This window comes from Drosophila virilis, chromosome 5, assembly GCF_030788295.1.
Source record: "Drosophila virilis strain 15010-1051.87 chromosome 5, Dvir_AGI_RSII-ME, whole genome shotgun sequence".
Taxonomy (NCBI): domain Eukaryota; kingdom Metazoa; phylum Arthropoda; class Insecta; order Diptera; family Drosophilidae; genus Drosophila; species Drosophila virilis.
In genome coordinates, this window is record NC_091547.1 from 25,284,294 (window position 1) to 25,306,233 (window position 21,940).

Here is a 21,940-nt window from a genome sequence, read left to right on the forward strand (position 1 = left end):
TAGTAACAAATGGTGCTATATCAAAAACTGCACAGCGGTTATATTTGACAAATTAACAAAGTTGTAAAATGCCTAGAATTATGTGAAATCAAAGATGGTTAAAGCTACTCATAGCAAAGTCATTGTTTCGTAGAAACGTTTGCTTTGGCAATTGCATGTCGGGAAATATGTGTTTCCAGATTTCTTCAAATTTTGTAACAACGTTAGTGGATAATAAAATTAAACAAATAAATTATAATTATAAATCCTAGCTGTAGGTAATAGAGAAAATTTTGGTTACATTTATTGCCCTTTCCCATTCAAAATGATTAATCATTAAGATAAGGCAAGCAATAGTGTCTTGGAAACTTTAAGATCTAAAAATTATAAATACTTAGTAACTTTTTCATTTTCGAATGCTCTCTTTATTTCTTATATGAAGAATGATACCGATTTGAAAAATCTAGTATTTATTACCATCTCATTCTTTTATTATGATATTGTGAAGTGTTAATATGCACTAGGTAGTAGAATTTGTGCACTCACCTGATGGACGGATGTCGTTAATGTTGGAAGGAGAAAACAACTGGAGAGAGCTGTGAGCTATGACAGCTCATTATAGGCATCCAGAGGGATCTGAGAAGATGCGAAAAGGTGCGGCGAGGAATAGAGAAAGCTTAAAGTAGCCAACCCATCCCCGCGGACATTGGTACAGCATGTGTTCCGGATTTTCGTCCAGATTTAGGCAGTTCGTGTCTAAATCAATGAAGATACTTCCTGTACCCTCCGTGAGTTAGGTTCTTATTTTCGTCTGCTAGTCCATTGCATCAGGTTGGGAATAAGTTTGTGTGTCCATTTCCTTTTGTTTGCCGCGTTTATTATTCCTACCTTTGATGCTGCTCTCCCCGATCTTCGAATGACGTCCAGCGAAGCAGCATCCATCGCCATTCTGAGTATATTTTCTCTATTTTCTTCGTAAGTATATCGACTGGCGGTATTACCTTCAGTAAAGTGGCTGCCTCGCCCGACACTGTCCGGAATCCAGAGATAACGCATAGTGCGCTGAGTCTGTAAGCAATCGCCAGCTTTCTTCGGAGGCCTTTCTGGCTTTTTACCGCTGATGCCCATATCGGTGCTGCATACAGTAGAACAGAGGCCACAACTCTCTAGGCCCTCCTATGTTAGGTAGCATCCTCGAAAGGGCCTGCATTTAGGCTGCTTTCTGGCTAACGTAATCTATGTGGGGTCGAAAGCTAAACCTATTGTCTGGTATACCCGTAGATACTTGATGGAGGCCTTTAACTGGATACCAACGTTGTCTTCATGTTGGTTGATGATAAGCACAGCCTCAGTTGTATGGCTTGCCAGCTCCAGGCAAGAACCGCGCATCCAGCATTAGTTGCTGCTTTTATTTCTTTGATTTCTTTCCCACCACCACAAGAGCCAGATCATCTGTGAATCCTATGATTTCGCTACTCTGACACAATTCCATTTAATCACCTGATCGCCCTTGATCAGTTGACCGTCTCTAGTTGTGGGTATCTGGGGAACAGTGCCTCGACAATAGTGGCAGGTGACGCGAGTTGTGTCTTGACTTTTTTGTTACGACCTTGAAACCGTACCCCACGGGTTAACATGAAAGCAGATGTTCTATTTTATACTTTGCTTGAGGGCTCGTTTGGCTGCCCACAGGTCTTTCAACCAAAATCTGGGCGGCCCCAGGCTTGTTGAGAGCGCCTTCTTGCACATAAGCAAGTCTTCCTTAGATATCTGATCTCCGCGTTCCACCATTAGCAGGATGCTCCTCTTGTGCTTGGTGTTCTCCTAGGCATGGAAAAGTCGCGCGCGTCCGCGGTCCATGTCCACTGAGCATGGCGCTTGCCTTGCAATATATTGCCGATCGCCGCGAACTCTTCCAGCAAAGTTTTCCTTCTCACGTTAGTTTTCTCGCTTCCCCCATTCCACAGCCCAAGCGTTTAAGTCCTCTGCTATGACAAGGGGAGCTCTGTTACAGCAGATTAACTGTAGATAGGAGTTCGTTAATTTTTGCTCTCAATCCGTCGTGGGCTGACCTTGCTTACTGGGGCAGTAATTTAAGCGACTACATGGTCGCTTTGCCGCATTTTCTTGGCGCACAGCCACAACCAGCGATAGACTTGTATGGCTCCCAAGTAATTGTGACATCGGTCTGCTCCTCGCTGATTAACTGAGTCAAAAGGGCCTCAGCTGCTTCGCAATGGTTGAGTTTTAGCCGATTTTAAAATAATTTTTTTTTTAGTGAGACCGCTTCTAAGCACTGAGTATCATCCGCTGCCAACAATATGTTTGAAGTCTTTCCTTGCAGAACATCTACTGTGACTCCTGTTGACAGTACCTAGCCAGGTGATCTTATCCTTCGCGGGTACAGCTTTAGTGTAACGTTCAGTGTACCTACTGATAATTTTTTTTCGAAATTTCCGCTGGTAACCGTATCGTGACCGTTTTAGTTTGACTGTACGCCTTTTGCGAGCTTATATTTTCTGGGGAAACGTCCAGTAGTTGCATCTGACCTCTCAGCGTCCAAAAATGTCCACTCTAGCCGTAATCTCGTCCATGTCTTTGCCATCAATTGTTACTCGATGGGACATCGTTCGCACTTTTGCATTTGCTCAAGCGTTTCGCCCACCAGGCTCCTGAACTAATGTTGTTGGTTCTCCTGAATTGTTCAACTGTAGGAGCAGCTATCGTTTTTGGGTCCTCCTTATTTTCCTACCGCTTTTCCGAAGTTACTGAACTTCTCGTCCTTTTTAACTCTTCTCAGTATCCCCGAGTAGCTCGCTTTGTCTTTTGCAGACCGCGTATTAACCTTAGGCAAGCCCTTTGCTCTTTTTGCGGTTGTTTTCTTTTTGTTCGCGGATGAGCTGTGAGATACCGTGCCTGAATTTTCGGAGTGCTGAGCTACTCTGAGGTATCCCTTAGAGGTCGTCTCTGCGGAGACGACTATTGGTACACCTACTGGGCATCTCAACATTTTGCTCTTTGCAGAGCATCATTCTCCTTCGTTTGTGGGGTTTGAGGGTTGACACCCGCTTTCATGGGGTCGAGTTTTCAGAGCTAAAGCAGAAATATTACATCGGAGCATATACTGCCTACTAAATGGCGACGAGTCGAGAAGCTTGCTTTGGAAGGTGGCGTTTTAACGGGAAGGTGTCGTTAATAAAATTAGCCTACCAGTCATTTCGGCCAGACTTCTCTCAGCTTACTGAGATGCTAGAATACTGTCACCCGTGCCCAGTGCTCACAATCTAAGACTTACTGGTCTCAGTCTCAATCGCCATCCGTGTTAGCTCCGTGGGATACATGGCCACTGCCAGCGGGCATTCACACACTTTTATGTGTGTGCGTGTGTGTGTATATATTTGAAATTTGCATCCGCCAGGCAGGCATCCAGCAGGCACACAAATGCGTAAATGCTTCCGTATAGAAAATTGTGTAATTGCACATGCAAATTAACCGATTGGTGGCTACTAATTGGAAAAAAATATATTTTTAAGTGGGAGGCTGAAGGCTTCCGATTTATTTGAATCCAAGATTAGAACTAAAGTACAATTGAGAACTTATGCTGCAAGTCAGCTATGGTTATGATTAAGCTTCTTTTCTTAAAGTTTAAAAGTTCGCGGGGGTGGCTTGCGTAAACTAGACGCTTTGAGTCATGTTTACGTTAGCAATTGCGTTCTAGAGCCTGGGTCTTTAGTTAACGTTATGAATTGCGCATGAGAATATGAATCTATGTTAAGTGGTTGTGCTGTTATGTTTTTGTTAGAGCTGGGAATCTGTATATTTATGTTAGCAGATCTGTATATTAATGTTAGCAGATCTGTATATGTATGTTAGCAGAGCTGCGCCTGTGCGTTAAGTGGACGTAGTGATTGTAACGGTTCTAATAAGTCTGAAAGGGCTAAGTAATTGGGATAGCGACTTATACTGAAATGTTGTTTATGATTGCAATAAGAATTGCCTTGCGGGCTGGGTGATAACTTGCATGGCCCGCCCATATTTCAATATTATTTTTTTCAGAATACACAAGTACGACTTCAATTTTTTAAACATTTCATTTAGGTAATTTACATGTTTTTTAAAAAATTGTGTGTGTCAATTTTACTACCGCAAGCACAAAAGGGTCTACCAAAAAACCGCGTTTCCAAAATTATGTAGAAAAAGGGAGAATGCTTGACAAGCATTCCTTGTATTTCTATATGTTTGTTCTTTATAATAGGAACATCGAATTTTTTTTCTCCTCGTCTACCACTCCCTTCTAGATCCTTATAAATTTACATTAAAATATTCTATTATTACCTATGATATAAATCAAATTTAATAAGTCATTGTGATTAACATTTTACAATATGTTTTTTTTTATTAAAATAGCTGACATCAAAGATTCAGGCCGTTATGAGCTGAAAGTCAAAAACAAATATGGAGAACTGACAACAAATGGCTATATAGACGTATTGGCGAAACCTGAAATTTCTGGTTTGAAAAATCATAAATGCTTGCCAGGTCAGTCTGTCTGTTTTGAAGCATTAGTGCTTGCCAACCCGAAACCAAAAGTTTCGTGGACTCGGGGAAATGAAAACCTTTGCAACAAAGAGAACTGTGAGGTCATCGCCGATGTTGATGCAGATAAGTACCGAATTGTTTTCCCGTCAGTTTCACCAAAAGAAGACGGCAAATATGCAATTGCAGCAGTAAATTCAGAAGGAAGAGCTGACAGCGAATTTTATTTGCAAGTGCTTGGTAATTTTTAAATAAATATAAACTCTAAAATATAAGATGTTATTCATTTTTAAATCATTTCAGTTGAAAAGCCATCTTTTATAGTTCCACCAGAAAACCAAATAATACATGACTTACAGCCTGTTACATCGAGAGTAGTAGTGCATGGAGTTCCTACACCGTTTATTGAATGGTTTAAAGATGACAAGCCTATTGACTTTGAAACTGTTGAAAAGCTTTCCCAGGAAAAGGTCTACAGCGCTAAATCTACAAACACAACATCCGATCAAGTTGAGGGTATATTTGGAATATCGAAATTTAGGGAAAATATTGCTGGAACGGTATGACTAATTTCCTAATAAAGACATTACCAAACGTGCATCTTTTATTACAGTACACATGTGTTGCTAAAAATGAAGTGGGAGAAACCAAAATATCATTTGAATTGGGCTTGCAAGCCCTTCCACCAAACTTTACGAAAAAACTTAACAGTGCATTAGACGTTCTACAGGATGAGCCTCTTGTTCTGGAATGTTCGCTGGATGGCAGTCCTTTACCAACAGTTCAATGGCTTAAGGATGGTGATGAAATCAAGGCTAGCCCAAGGTATTTACATTCGAGGCAAAAAATATATTTCCTCGCTCTTAAAGATTCAATTTATCTATTTTAAAAATGGAACTTAAAAATTTTTGCACACATGTGCATACAAATGTTTCAATCGTATCGTATGCTATTCTCTGGGTTTGTGCTGCTATTATAATTCAGTTTTTTCTGGTTGAAATTTAATTCTTGATATGGCTGTGGAGTGTGAGGCAGTGGCAAGTAGTTCAGTTGTTTTGCATTTAGTAGAAATATGATTAGGTTATACCAAAATAGAAAAAGGGCTTTTATTTGTTTCCGATCATTTTTGATATATTAAGCTTGATTAGATGGGTCATCGAGATTTAATAGTAATGTGCAAGTGCGGAAAAAGTATTTATATCAATCTATACTTGTTTTACCCTGAACCAATTAAAAATGGATATAAGGGTATATTGTATTTGTGCGAAATCTAAATGTATGTAACAGGCAGAAGGAAGCATATCCGACCCCATAAAGTAAATATATCAGCATCAATAGCCGAGTCGATCTAGCCATGTCCGTCTGTCTGTCCGTCCGCCCGTCCATCCGTCCGTATGTGTGAACGCAAGGATCTCAGAACCTATAAGAGCTAGAGACTTGAAATTTTAGATGTAGGTGCTCCAAGTTTCCGCGCAGATCGAGTTTATTTCCGATAATCGATAACTTACTCCGTTTCCATGCAATCGATATCGATATCCTGTTTTTTGGCAATTTTGGTAAATAATAAGAGCTAGAGTCACCAAACTTGACATATAGCTTCTAAAATAAAATATATATATGCATTTGATGTTGAAGGAAGAGGGTTCAGGGTATCCCCTAGTCGGGAGCCCCAACTCTTACTTGTTTTTTTCTAAACTGGTCAAATACCTAGAAGTATAGAGTCTATTCAGCCTATATTACTCTACAAAGGTATGTTGCTACTCTTGTCGCTGGGTCGCAACGAGCCTTCGGCAGTGCATACTTTACGACATAAGCCAATTTTTTTTTTTTTTTTAAGTTGAAAAAAATTAAATTTATTTAACAAAAGATAAGTGTGCTGCTACCTTACAAGGCAACTTACACTAATCAGATATTAAACTAAAAATAACAAAATAATTTATGATAGAACAAAACAATGAACAAAAGATTACTTATAAGGGGGTGGTTTAAGGGGTGATACTGGGGAAATCGTATAAATTTTATAATGAGATGTTTATGTCAAGACCCGGTTCAGGAGGTCTTGAGGGTGATGGCGTTTGAGTCTCCTCCTTAGTCTTCTACGGTAACAGGCAGTATTTAGGCGTCTAGCTAAACAGTTTGGATGAGCTCCTAGCCTCTCCGTGTATTTTTGGGCAATCACTTAGATTCTGTCTCTTATTTTAGGCACCTTAAGGTCGCGCTCAATTTTACATGTCCTTATGTACCATGGAGACCGAGAGATCATCCTCAAAGTCTTAGCTTGTAGCACACGGATCTTATTCAGGTGCGACTTGGCAGTAATACCGTACACCTGTATAATGCAAAGTTGACAACTCTATGCAGCTGCTCTGGAGCGCCATGCTGCCATGTTTACGAAATCCAAGTTGAAATTTAGGGATCGGAAGGGCAACAGTCTCGAGATCCACCATTCTGTTTAGAATCAAACTCTTCGTTATTTTGCTCAGTGAAGGAAGAAGGCTGTTCGGCCTATAAGAGTCCACATCAGTAGGTTGTTTCCCAGGCTTGAGGATCATAATAATGTTTGCCGACTTCCAGGCTCTCAGAAAGTATCCCACACGTAGGACGCTGTTGAAAATAAGCACCAAAAACAACAGTGCTTGATCTAATGGGAGTCTTATGGTTCTGTTATCGAGAAAGTCTTCGCCAGGGCCTTATTGGGTTTAAGCGTTGACACGAGCTGCTTCACTTCGTCCAGTGTTAGAGTATCTGAAGGCAAAGCCATTTTAAAAGGTGTTTCCAATGCCTCCGCAACTATCCTGCAGTGACTCTCAGGTGTAAAGTCATGCGGCCTGAATCGTTGCTCAAGATTGTTTGCAAATACTTCCGATTTATCAAGACTAGTGCGGCACCAGTTTCCTAAAGATTTCGGATTGCTAATGTCTTATATCTATAAGTAATTTTCCACACAGAGTAATTAGTAGACATCGGTACCCAAGTTTTCCAACATGTTGTCAATTTGAATTCTTTTCCTGCGGGCCAGAATTTTATGAAGACGATTAGCCAGCCTGTTGTGAATCTGTTGGATTCGGGCATCTCCTGTTCTTGCATACTCCTTTCTCACTTTACGATTGAGACGCAGGACCTCAACGATTATAGAAGGAAGCTGAGGTGATCTATCTCCATGCAGTTGTTGCTGATTCCTAGGAGCAGCTCTTGTTGCAGCATCTTTCAGCTTGCTCATAAAAATATCGATTGCGTTATCAATATCATCTGCGTCTTGAATTTCCACAATTATATCAATCAGCTGCTCCAGATGAGTCCTGTATCAGCACCGCGTGCTAGTAAACAAGAGCGCTGTGACTTGCTTATCGGAGTGGCATGTAAATCAGCTCACATTAAGCCTGCTCATTGCGTATCCATTAATGACAAAAAAATTCCAGCGCTGATGTTGATACTAGTTACTAGTTAGATGAGTAGAATGTAGGCTTACACGTTGTAAGAATTTGGTACCGATCATTCGCCACGACATCCTGCAATATTTTGCCTCTGGATCAATTTGTTGAGTTGCCCCACCATGAGTGCTTGGCGTTGTAGTCACCACCTGCAATGAATTTGTTACCTAGCATGGTAAACAGGGGATTCAAATTCCACTTTAGTACTAGGCTCTTTGGGAGGAAGATTTAAAGATGCTAGTGCGACGGGCCCTTCCGATGTCTGCAGATTCACTCTTGCTAGCTGTATGTTGTTTGTTGAGATGGGAGGCTGAGGAATGTAGCACATGCTGGAGCGCACAATGACTGTGGCGCCACCTGTGCTGTTGCCGCTGGGGTGGAAGGCATGGTAGGTGAAGTAGCCTAGGGGGAAGAAATGCTGTCCCTATTTCATGTGTGTCTCTGTGGCAAACATTACATCTATATTATTTGCACTGAGAAACAGCCGGAGCTCTCCAGAGCCCCTATCTAGTCCCTGTGCGTTCCACAATCCGATTTCAATGATCGGTTGTATCATTTTTGGATACTTGAAATGAGGACATGGACCAATTCTCCGAAGGCCTTGTTAGCCTGCATAGTCTCTTGAACCAACTTGAATAATTGGTCCATTCTGGAGTTGAGATCCCGTATAGAGCTCTCTACCGCATCCAATATCTTGTCAGGCAGTGAGTTTGATTATCGCTGAAGATGCTTGTCAGCATTTGGACCAGATTTCGCCCTGTTGGGCCGAGCAACGTCGACATACTGCATCTGACAGTCTCAGCCGGGATGAAGCCACGTGATGGGCCTTGGTTATATTTTGGCCTGGCAGTGTTGCCAGTAGCAGAGAGCCTTAAGATCGGTTTCAGTTTTTTGCTTTTCTCAATCCTGACAGGGCAGTCTTTGGCGGTCGACGCGTGTTCACCACCGCAGTTGACACAAGAATTTTCACTCGTGCAAAGCAGAGAACAAGTCATATGAAAGCCAGCGCATTTGCCACAGGATGTCTTATAGGTTCTGAGATCCTTGCGTTCATACATACGTACGGACGGACAGACGGTCGGACGGACATGGCTAGATCGACTGGCTATTGATGGTGATCAAGAATATATATACTTGATATACAGGGTATAGAAAAAAGACTTCTGTCGAAAGAAATTGAATTCGCAGATTTTTTTATTTTTTAAGGTATGTAGTAACTATATATTATTAATAAATAAAGCAACATTTTATTTAAGTTCCTGGTAGTTTTGTTGCTACAGACCTTTGAATTCGGGAGTATGTACTGCATAAAATAAGCTGTGAGCCACTGTATGTATATGTATATATATGTAGTTTTTTAAAGCGGGTAGATACTCGGATGTTTTGGTTATGTAGCGACATTGCATGAAAAAATACTAAGACCGATGAGCTTAAAATCGCAGAAAAAAGCTATCTGCTAACTTGGGGACAACTAATTAAATTCTGAGAGACAAATAATAATGATTAATATTGCCAAAAACATAAATACTCTTTTATACTTTATCAAATGACTGTTATTACTGTAAATATTAACGTATTTATTTCCCATTTCTTTTTGCTTACTTCACAGAATAAAATTATCCTCAACACCCGAAGGAATGGTAAAATTGGAAATTGAAAAGTGTCAACCAAACGACTCTGGTGCCTACAAATTAGTTATTTCTAATCCACATGGACAAAAAGTAGCATTGTGCGCTGTTGCTGTTAAACGTAAATATTTATTTTCAATATTTTAATAACTAATTATTAAAATTCGATTTGCCCCTGGGACGACACGTCAGAACGTATCGTTCAAGTTTTTTATTATGCTTCATTGCATTGTAAAAGGTAGTAAAGCCAAAATAAAATTATAAGTAGGGCGTCACTCACAACGCGCAGCCAAACAAAGTTTATTAGCGACAGGCCCATCTCCGTTGGCTAACAGTATAGACTCTATATGATGATTTATTTATTAGATTTATTATTCTTAATGCAATCTTATCTAAAAACGAGAAAGCAAGCGGAAGATTTAATACCCTTGCGGACCCAACCTTTTCTTAACGCTCATAGTGCTGTGCCCGTATCTAAGAAGCACAGGGAAAATAGTTAATGCCGAGCATAGTCAAGATATCTTGAAAACATAATTGTGTTTCATACAACAACTTAATTTTCGACAGACCGTTTCTATGTCAGCAATATGATATACCTGACCGATGTTGATAGGTTTTTCCATATATATGAGGAGCATAGTAAAACTAATAAATTTCGTGGTCGGTCAAGATTTCTCGATTAAACAAAAAAATTGTACCTATGGCAGCTATTTGATGTAGTGGTCCGATCCAGTTGGTTCCCACCTATTAACTTCGCGCAACAGAACGAGGCACTTCAGAGGCACTAGAAACTTTCAAAAATAGCTTAAAAACTAAGAAACTAGCTCGCATGGAAACAGATGGACGGACAGACGAGCATGGCTATATCGACTCGGCTGTTGATACTGATCAAGAATATATATACTATTTAGGGTCGGAGATGTCTCCTTCTACGCGATACATATTGCAGAATTATACCAACCTCTGCTAGGTTATAAAAATCAATACAAATATGCGTTTGCTTCGGTAAATTGTAGCATGATGTATGACTATTTGCCAGCGCATTCAGATCGCCACCTAAAATCTTTAAAGTATTCTCTGTTCCGCACCCAACTTTCTTGCTTCTTTACACGATGATTCTTCCTTGCATCTACTTCATTCAGTAATCCAATATAGTTTTTGCGCACTCATCACTGTGCTTGACTTATGGTCACCGCTTTTACCGGACAGCGCTTGTGTTACCTTCATTTTGATGGTGGCGCATCTCTCGTCCGTCTGCTCGTGGACAGTGGGTGTGTTGGCTACTCCCTTGAGTAGATCGTTCGATGTTAAAGGGGCATCCTGGTCCACAGACACTGACAAGTTGGAAAGTGGGCGAGAACTCACAACATTCTCGGCTTTAGTCAGAAAACTCTTTATTACGTTGTGCTTTGTTGCCCTTGTTAACAGGCACATAAACAAGGCAACCCATCTCATTTCCTTTAGACGTTCGTTCTTTTCCTTTTCCAGTTCTTTTCCTGTACCCTACATTCGACGTAGCTTCGTTCAAAATTTGATGCCGCCTATCGTTGCATCCACATTTTGATGCTTCAGTTTTACATAGTAGTGAGCACAACCAGTTTATTCAGTGTGTTCCGGTGTATCACTTCGATTAGGACAGACTCCCCAATGTATGAGGCTGAAATCTCGCCGGGGAGCGATTCGCATTGCGCCCGTTGTATCAGCAAGCACTCAGCGTTCGCACATTACATAGTGGTGAGGCGGAATCTCTCAAGCTCAGTCCTTTTTCCATAGCACAAACGCGTGAACCTTAGAACCCTAGGCGTCGTAGCTAGAGAATCTTTGAAATTAAATAAAAAAGTTATTTGCTGTATCCAGGGCAAGGATCGCTTCGGGCTGCGGCTAGCCGCTTTCCGGCTGACACAATATTGTCGGACCGTCTAACCATCATTGCTGTTGGCTGAGGTATACGTAGCAATGTGTCTTGCTGGGTCGTGTACTTCATTTTCAGCAGCAGGTGCCCATCTCCACATTATCGGGGTTCGTTAATAAGCCTGCCTGGAAGCGTTGGTTTTGGATTTTCACTGTGGAGTCTTCGAGCATCAAATATTCATTTGCCATCTGCTTGCTACTGCTTGCTTGCATCCACCTGTGCTACTGCTAGGAGGGATGACTTTGATGACGCTTCTGTCAATTGACCTTTTAAACGCCCAATTGTTAAACTTAGGTTCGACCCTGCATGCATATTTCGAAATACACGACGCTTGCGTTTGTCCGCTCCACTAATTCCATGCTTACCACTGTGGTCGGCTCACTGGCTGCTCTTCCACTGAACAATTGTTTACTGCGTTCCCCTTCCGAATAGACACAAATTATGTTCCACTGGCTGCGGTTCCTTAATGTGCGTATCCGCTGCCTGCGACATCCGTCCATTATACATACCTCCATCATCTGCTGGCGACGGTACATTGTGACTGTTCGCAGTATTATATAAAAGGCGATGGTGCCTCTTCCGGCATCCATTAACTTGCCATTCGTTGGCCCTTTGCAGATCCTTATCATGTGACCATCTCGCAGGCACGAGAACCAAAGCCGGTGCCTTTTTACAAACCTACATCTATTTTGCGGAGAAGCTATGTTAAAATCGTTGCAGTCCCTAACTACGTGTTGCCTATGAAGCGCTGTTTAATGTGTCTCTGCCGACGCCCTTCATGACTCTTGTCAATGCTGGCATGCAACACTCTACGCTTCTGCTCCTTTACATCGTCGTTCACACAATCGTTCATATCTCATTGGTAGTCCGTTAACCATGCCCGGCCCATTCTTTCCCTCTTTGGTGTAAGAATTGCAATTCTATTTTCCTTTAGCTTATTGTGAAAAGGTAGCAAGGTACTAATGCAAGTGGCAAACGCACGATTTACGCAATGATGTGCTCTTGTATTGCCTACACCTCTCGAATACTAAGTAGCTGGCTGTATATTATTTGTTCTGTGCGGCCGTATCTAAAACGTAATTGTTCCATTACATTCTTTACATTCCTTGGATGTATGGGAAACATCTTCATAGTATCACGAGCTTCGCCTTTGAATGCCTTCAACAAACGCTGGTCATTCTCCACATTCATACAGTTTCATGCAAAAGTTGTTTCCGTAAATGTACAGAAGAATATAATACAACTCTCCACTGTAGTGACGTCGGCAATGCCTCACTCAAAGTCAAGTCCATGACTTGCGAAGTTGTGATATAGTCCTAACCATTCTGCTTTTCTGCTTCGGCTGCTACCTCACTTGCCGTGGTAGTTATCTCCTACCCATCATTCAAGCGTGGGCTTTCCTGGGTGACCGTCGTGTCATCTTATATAATTACAATTTGAACACTGCGTAGTTTATGCCTGGCCCCTGGCCATCTTACTCCGATGCTAATAGAGGCAGCGTAGTGTAAAACATGCGAGTACAAGGTGTTGCTAATGCAAGTGCAAGTTCAAGTGCCAGTGCTTTATTCGCAGACTTTCCTCCTACTGCCTTATAACTCACGACAATAAAGGTCTTAAGGTTAAAGAAATGGTGGCAACATAAGGCAAATATATATACCTTTAGAATACACTCAATACTAAACAATCGATAACTTAATTCGACCCGCAACAATATCTCTATGCATACGACTGTTTGTTCTGACTGACTGACTAATTGAATGACTGAATGACTGACCTTTTGATTGATTTAGGAAAATTCCACCCGCATATGTGGATAAATCGCGAAAAAACTTATTTTCAAATATCTTTAATTAAATTCATTTGAGGGGTGTTTCAAGCTTTTCGAAGAGTGCATTTCTCCTTGGTGGGTCAAAGAAAGTGGGTGACGTTTCGCATTGCTTATCATCGGTTTTAGAATCATTTTCAAAGATCTTTGTGAGAATCTATTTGATACCTTCTTGGGTGACAAATGCGGGTAATAGGTTTAATAAACAAAAGTAAGATTCTCACTGCAAGATTAACGTGAGGAAAACCCTTGGTTCCAAGACTTGGTTCTATATTCGATGCACTTTAAACATATTTTTAAATAGAAGTTGGCGTCAAGATAGGTAGTCTTGATTTCAACTTTCCGCGGGCTTGTACTTAGTGGAAAAGTACACTTTCCACGGTCCAAGCCCGCCAAGATATCAAGATATCTTGACCAAACTCGGCATTTATTAGTTTTACTATACTCCTCATATATAGGCATAATCATATTAATATCAGACAGATGCCACAGGAACGATCGGTCGAAAATAAAGTTGTTGTATGGAAAAATTTTTTGTCATTCAAGATATTTTGATTAAACACGGCATTTAAAGATTTCACTATGCTCCCTTGCTGCAATAGTCCTGCCAGTAGTTCCATATACTATTTGATTGTTATAGACGTATATTAGTTAAATATTTGTATACGCTGAACCTGTTAAAAATAGATAAACGGATAAAAATAGTATAAAGTATTTGTGTAAATATTTTTCACAGGCACAGGGAAGCATCTTTGACTCTGTAAAATATATACATATATTCTTGATCAGCAACAATAGCCAAGTCGATCTAGCCATGTCCGTCTGTCTGCATCAAAAATATTAAACAATTTGAACTACGCCCAAATTTAAGCCTTAATTTAATAGAACTATAATTTTAAGAATACACGAATATTTTATAGTAACACAAGATCTACTGTAAAAAATTACATCAAGATCGGTTACGAAATATATAAGATATTAACGAAAATGTGTGATTCCATTAAATATGCTTAAAGTTTGGCTATCTTTTGCAGAGGATAGCTGTAATGTCACCAATACCTCGAAGTCATTTTGCACAGAAAGCTCACAGAAAGCCACCTTAACAAAATAAAAGCCGAACTTAGCTAGATTCTTAGAAGGTTTTGAAACAATCCTTGGTATTTGCATACTATAGACATTAAGAGAGACCTAGGGGTTCCGAAATTATGAGACGTTATCCGTAACATGCCAAAAATAACTTTGAGCGCTTCGCTCCAACCCCGACCCGCTAGCAAGATGACTTGTTTCCCCTGCCCCATTTCATGAGTTTGTCTCTAGGGCAAAAAAAAGAAGACTTGAACGGTGTCATCCACAGGAGCTGCCTGACAGGATTCTATAAAATAAAATAGATTGATAAGTATAATAAACAGAATTAAACACTTTTCGCTTAATAGCCTTACACCTTACACCTTACAGCATTGTACATCTAGACTAATTAGAAGCAAGTCTTGTTCTATTTTGTTTCCCTCATATATAACTAGCTCAAGCTGCCAGTACTATATATAAGTATATTTATAAATACAAAAAAAAAACAGAAAAAATGTCACCATAAATTGTTCAATTCTTCAAAATTCAATTATCTTTTACAGAGCTTAGCTCAAATGTCACAATAAACCAGAAACGTCAATGCCTAAAGATTCGATTATTTTATGACATGCGACGATTAAATTTTTTAAATTTTAAGATAATATTTTCAAAGAATTCGACAAGCCGTTAGAGGACCTTTAAAAATTTATAAATCATATTTTTCCTAAGTTCTCTGAACTGACAAAGCCATACAAATGAGAGCCTTGGAATAAGTGTAAGGCATGTGCAAATGAGTAAGATATTGCATCTCGGTGTTTTTCCATTTATTGAAAAATCTATGATACTTGAGAAATGTTTTGATCGGCATGAATCGGCGCAAGGACACATAGAAATGTAGATGTCGGGGTTAAAATAGATTTTAAAGCCATGCAGTGAGATAGAGTTGAACTAAACTTAAACAAATCTTTACAAATAATAAAAATAGTTTAACGATATAAAGTGAATAAATCAAAAAGAAAGGTTGCACTCTTACTTAGTGCTTCCGTTACAAAAATTATTATTGTAATAACTTTAGTTTCCGCTTACAGCAAAAGATATGCATCCGAAATTCCTGAAGCCCCTTGAAAATCAGTCTATAATTGTTGGAGAACCATTGAAACTAACTTCTCAAGTTATCGGCTTTCCTGCCCCCGAAGTAAAGTGGTATAAGGATGGTATGCTTCTACGCCCTAGTTCAAACATCAATTTTATTAATAATCCTAATGGACAAATCGGTTTAAGGTAAGCTGTTTCAAATAAATTACTGTTTTCAAATGCATTCTTTTATTTACGTATTCAATTAAAATACAGTATTGATTCCGTCGATGCAAACGATGCTGGAATATATAAATGTATAATTATTAATAAGGAAGGCGAAGAAGAAGGCGCTGCAAAAGTGGAAATAGTTCCTAAAGAATCAAAGCCTACATTCATTTCCGAGCTTCAAGATGCTGCAAGTGTTGAAGGATTTCCTGTCAAAATGGATGTAAAGGTTATAGGAAGCCCAAAACCAAATCTTCAATGGTTTCATAACGGTCATGAAATATTGCCTGAAAACGGACATATTTCTATTATGGAAAATCCTGACAGTACTTTCAGCTTAGTCTTAGATAAAACTGTTCCATCAGATTCCGGATTGTATGAAATTATTGCTAAAAATTCAGAAGGATCAACCTCCTCTAAGGCAAAACTGTATATTTCTCCAAAAACAGACGAAACATCTACAGAAGAAGCCCCACAATTCGTTTCAGGTCTAAGAGATGTGAATGCAGATGAAGGAGAAGAGCTCATATTATCTGCACCGTTTATAGCGAATCCAATGCCAGAGGTAATGTGGTCCAAGGATGGAGTTCTTTTAAACCCAAGCGAGCGTTTGTTAATGACTTGCGATGGCAAACACGTTGGTCTTAATATAAAACCTGTTAAAGCCTCAGACTCGGGTAATTACTCTTGTCTGTTAGCTAACCCCTTAGGAGAGGATTCATCTTTATGTAATGCAAACGTAAGAAAAGTTTACAAGCCACCAATATTTACCCAAAAAATATCAGATCAACAACAAGTTTTTGGAAATAACGCCAAAATTCCAGTAACTGTTTCTGGTGTTCCATATCCAGAACTTACTTGGTTCTTTGAAAATAAGCCAATAGAAATGTCGGAAAAATACGCTATTAAAAATGATGGAGATCATCACCTACTTATAGTCAATAATTGTCAAGCGGCTGATATAGGTGAATATAAATGCATTGCGTCTAATAAAGAAGGTAAAGATATTACCCAAGGTCGCTTAGAAGTTGTTAATGAACTGTAAGTATATTATGCTGCATATTATTGATGAATATTTCTCAAAGGTCTAAACTTCAAATCTTTTGTAGTAAAAAGCACATGCGGTCTGAAGCACCCGTATTTCTTAAAAAAATTGGAGATTGTGATGTCTACGAAGGTATGACAGCGAAGTTTACTGCTTGTGCAGCAGGTTATCCGGAACCGGAGGTGGAATGGTTTAAAAATGATCAAAAACTATTTCCATCTGAAAAAATTGAAGCTGAAAAAGAATCAAATGGTCTTTTACGTTTAACTATCAAAAATGTTACGGAAGCTGATGTAGGACGCTATTCCTGTCGAATATACAACCCTTATGGCGAGGAAGTCTGTAATGCCGAATTACTTTATGATGGTAAGTGTATGTATATTAATTATACTTAACATAAGACGTATGATAAAAAAATGGGGCAAACACGGACTTGAATTCTACAACATTTTTATAGTCACTATACGGTACATGGAAAACTGCATTATAAATGGGTCTCATATAAAGTTGATATAGACTTCGTTAAAACAGTGCTAACTTTCGAATATTTCAAATAGACTTGATCCAATCCGCGAAGCCTATTGGTAATTAAACTCTCGGTGACCTCTACAGAAAACAGAATCAAAAATATTTAATTGCAATTATGCACTCGCGATTCCATCCACTCCTTAACGCAGATTTAAATTGTATTAAATTTTTGATTCATTTCATTTAATTCCAATAAGAGTAGAAAACTAGCGACGAGGTCTTAGTTCTAGCGCAAGCAACGCGGGTGTGCTGTGTCTTTGGCTCTGACTTAGAACACTTTTTCTACTTATTAGAGCGACGCCAGGTAGTATGACTTATACAGATGCGAGTGGAACTTTCATGCGTCTCTAGACCAAAAAAGTAAATGGCAACATCTAATGCAGCTTCGAGTGTTGAAAATTAAAATACGTAGCAAACGAGTGCAGAATATTTGTTGGGCATGTGAAACGTTCGCGCGAATTCTGATGCAACGTCCTGCATTGCAACATGTTGCATCCTAGTTCTCGTCCAACGCTGTCGTGAAACTTAATATACTTGCTTATTTGGCTAGAATAGGAGAATTTATACGAGCAAAATAACACTCCGATTTTAATACCCTGTGTTGCTTGATGTAATCTAAAAAGAGGTCTCGGAAAGGTGTTTGCAAGGGAGTAAGTTGGACAATCAGGCGTTAATCTAGTAGAGCCAGACAAGTATATTACACAAAGAGTAAGTCTGTGAATAATTAAATTAGTAGGATCCCTGGTTTATCGAAGAAGGGCAAATAACAAGAATTGTATAATAATCCAATTCGATATTGTAGTGACCAGACACATCAGACAAACTTAATAAAAGGTCATTCTTGCCTGTTGCAATCGCATAATAATAATACACTTACTGGCGATGGCCGTAACACGAGAGTCGAATTAAAATACTTCCTTATCGGTACTATTAGTACGTTCAACTGCGGTAAGCTGTCAAGTGTATAAGAAACCATTTAGGTTTCTCATTCTGAACAACAGGCTTTATGTACAGGCATTATTTACATCATAGGCATACAATAGTACTCAAGAGTAAGGCAATATCGAGGAAAGGTTTTTGATGAAAAGAGTGAAGAGTAGCGGGTCAAGATGACTGTCTCGGAACACGCCACAAGTGGACCAATGACATTTCGAATATAAATTTCTGAAAGAAAGAACTTATTGAATTATTTTACTCAACTACTGCGAAAGCGAAAAGGCATAATTTTGATAGAAAGAAGGATTAAAAGCTAAATTAAAAGGATTACTAAAACCTGTATAAAAGATGATATTCTCCATTAATTTCTTAATATCGCTAATGACTGGGGATATAAAATCAAAAATGTTCTAAGCTTCACGAATTCATACTATTATGCTGAAATAATAGAGACGCGTTAATAAGTATTTCAGTTTTCATGTTACGATTCTCGAAAAAGGCTCTAGCAAAAGTTTCCAGCATCAGATTTAATCCCTTTTTATAGAAAAAAATTTTACACGAAATGGCAGGGAAAGATAACGTGTTAACAGACATCACAAAATGTCGTAAGATAGGTTACAAAGTGCTGCGGCAGAATACCTAAGTACACAAGTTGGTACACTATTAGTTCAGCTTGATAAAGGTCTACTAACAGATCGGCAATTAGCCAACGGCGATTGAAAATTTTACTATGTTGACTGCATAACAGGAGAAATAAAAGTGATTTCATTGATTATTACATTGCGACTTAATTTATCAAATCCTTTTAGAACGAGGGAGGTCCATTAGATTAATTCAGCTAATCAACGTAGTATCTAATAAAAGAATTTTATGGCCACATCAATTTCTGCACAATTGGCTAATGGGGATCGGTCAACTTGCAGTCGTTGAGCTTATAAAAATCAGACATACGAAAACAATTTTTTCGATCCATTGGTTGTAATTCATACATAGATACATGTTCAATCCAGTGCACAAAGCTATTCAATTAATAATCAAACACAAAGATACAATCAAGAAATATCTCTCTTAACATGTGATCAGGAAAACTCATGTTGATCGTCAATAAATTCATTCGACGTAGAATGCAAGAGAAAGGTTAAATTCATTGGCTAAGACAGGGCAACCACTGGATGACTGAGGTCGCAAAAAACTATCTTGACGTCGTTATTGGAGAGCAGGAAGGATCTCGATTTAATAGGACTCAGATGGCTTAGACACTAGACATGTTAGAAAGTGAGGCAACATATAAAAGCGAAAAAACGAACTATACTTTTAAACTTTTACAAACTTTAAGTTCGAAATTTTAGCATAATGTGTTCCCCCGAAAAAACAATAAGTGCTCCTCCTATGACGGCATGCTGCATCACATCTGTAAGTGGTGAAATATTCAAGCATCAAGATTAAGATGTCCGGTTTTTCATGTCTCAGTAAAAGCAATAATATCAAAATTGGGAGAAAAATAAAGTTAAAGCGGTTCTAGATGGAGTTGGTATTCAAACCTAAGTAAGAATATTCTTTTAAGCTTTTTTTGTACATTTTTCTATGTTCCTATGGCAGCTATATGACAGGTGTCTGGTCCGGCCAGTTTCGACATATATATATATACATATATACTTCCTGCAACAGAAAGACCTATGCCAAGCTTCAAGACCACAGTTCTAAGACTGACAGACAAGTTTGCACAAAAACTGACAAACAGATATGGCTATGTCAACTCGGCTGTTGATGCTTATCTAGAATACATTGACTAACGGTAAACAGTAAATGGGAATGGGAATATATAACGCATAGAGGGAGCCATCGCCGACCCCATGGAGTAGCCGAGTTGATCTAGCTATGTCCGACTGTCCAGCTGCCTGTTTCTATGCCAACTAGTCTGTCAGTTTTAAAGCTATCATCATAAAACTTTGCAGAAGACCTTTTTTTGCTGATGCACGCATTACATACCATGTCGGAATGTCGGTATATCAGAGCCGTCGGGATTGGACCACTATACAATATAGCTGACATAGGAAGAACCGGTCGATAATTAAATTGTTATATGAAAAATTTGTTTAGTTTTTTTTTTTAGATGTCTTGACCAAATTTAGCATTTATAAGTTTCACCATGTTCCCTACATTTACGCACGATCGGTCGAAAAATAGATTCTTGTATAAAGAACTCTTTGGTTTAAGATCAGCATTTTCCCTGTGCTTCTTGGAAACGGGAAACGCATTATGAGTAATATGAAATTGTTTGGTCTGCAAGAGTATTAAAGCTTCGGAGTGCTGAAGATAGCCCTCTTTCCTGTTATTTCTTGATGTTGCAGTGGGTCTTCATAAGCCTTTTTTGAGAAGAGAAGTTTGTTTAGAATGTGATTTTGAACTACAATTTTAATATTGTTTTCTGTATGAATTGATATTCCTTGTCATATTCTTGATTGCATCGATTGTCATGATCAGAAATTGGTCATTTTAAATATGTTTAATGGAGAATTAAATTTGATGTGCAAAAATGTTATTTTTATTAGAGAGACGTGCTCCCTTTAACACAATCTTAAAAACTTATTTAAGCAAAAGCAGGAAATCTCGGTCTTTGGCCAATAGCGAATGAAAAATGATATAGAGCTCCGCTCAATACTAAATTGTTATGTAGCTGGTAATAGAGCTGGCAGGACCAACCACGCTTATGCTGAGTTGACAAATATGAATGCTTACTTAGCAAACTGCTCGATCAATTTTTGTTTTATCCACTATTCCATTCTACAAGCAGCAAATTTTTTTTATAGCAGCTGAAAGCCGACTTAGTTCTAAAGGCACATCCGAGCCGAAAAAGTATATATACTTATTCTTGATCAGCATCAATATCCGATCCAGCCATTACCGCCTGTCTATCCGTTCGTCGGTATGTATGAACGCAAGGATCTCAGAACCTACAAGACCTAGAGACTTAATATTTGAAATAAAGGTTCTCGTAGTGCCTGCGCAGTACGAGTTTGTTTCCGACAATCGATAAATTTCCCGTTTCAAAGTAATCGATAAAAATCGATCAATATCCGAATAAATAAATATCAGAATCCTGTTTTTTCAAGAAGTCTCGTAAGTAATAAATGATATGGTTACCAATCTTGACATGTAGGCTATAGATTAGTAGATATATATCAAGTATCTTTCATTTTAGAGCTATTGCCACCAAATTATTTAATTATAATGATCAGCCCGTGATTTGATTGAATGTCCGAGCGTGTGCCAATGTTTTAAAAGATCGTTATTTTTTACATTTTCTGATTAATTATCGTAAACTTCACTTTGTCTGTAAAAATATCACTCTGCTTCCTTAACAACACAATGATACCTAACCTTAGACTACGGTGCGAAATTCTGCTAGTCGGAAACTTCACTACCTTGAGTCGAATTTGGACAACAATTATATTTCGGTGGCTTTGCGTATCTTAACTCTCGTCCCAGTCATATTAGGCCGGTAGATGTTTGATTGTGAAGTCAATGTTAATGGGTCTCTGTCTGAAACATGGGGAACATCGTCTGAATACAACCTTCATCACCAGACATCACAAAATTAGTGTCTACTGGCCTGCAAAGGTTTAGGTCTACTGATTATTATCTGTGAAAAAAACAAGAGCGGCCTTTATCACGGAGGATTCAAGACTGGAAGTCGACTGCCGTTCAAGATGTTGTTCATGTGCTTTTTGAGCATGAACATATAGAAAAAAG

The 21,940-nt window shown here is 38.9% G+C and overlaps 1 protein-coding gene across 5 annotated transcripts in view; it reads left to right on the forward strand.

The window, feature by feature from the left end:
• Positions 1-21,940, forward strand: part of Obsc (Obscurin) — a 204,517-nt gene that overhangs the window by 157,918 nt on the left and 24,659 nt on the right. For all 5 annotated transcript variants that reach the window (XM_032437394.2, XM_070210261.1, XM_070210262.1 and 2 more), the window contains 7 exons: positions 4,387-4,755; positions 4,819-5,075; positions 5,129-5,340; positions 9,556-9,695; positions 15,465-15,657; positions 15,727-16,719; positions 16,788-17,089. In XM_032437394.2, the coding sequence (XP_032293285.2) occupies positions 4,387-4,755; positions 4,819-5,075; positions 5,129-5,340; positions 9,556-9,695; positions 15,465-15,657; positions 15,727-16,719; positions 16,788-17,089 (2,466 nt within the window). The remainder of the gene's footprint in view (positions 1-4,386; positions 4,756-4,818; positions 5,076-5,128; positions 5,341-9,555; positions 9,696-15,464; positions 15,658-15,726; positions 16,720-16,787; positions 17,090-21,940) is intronic.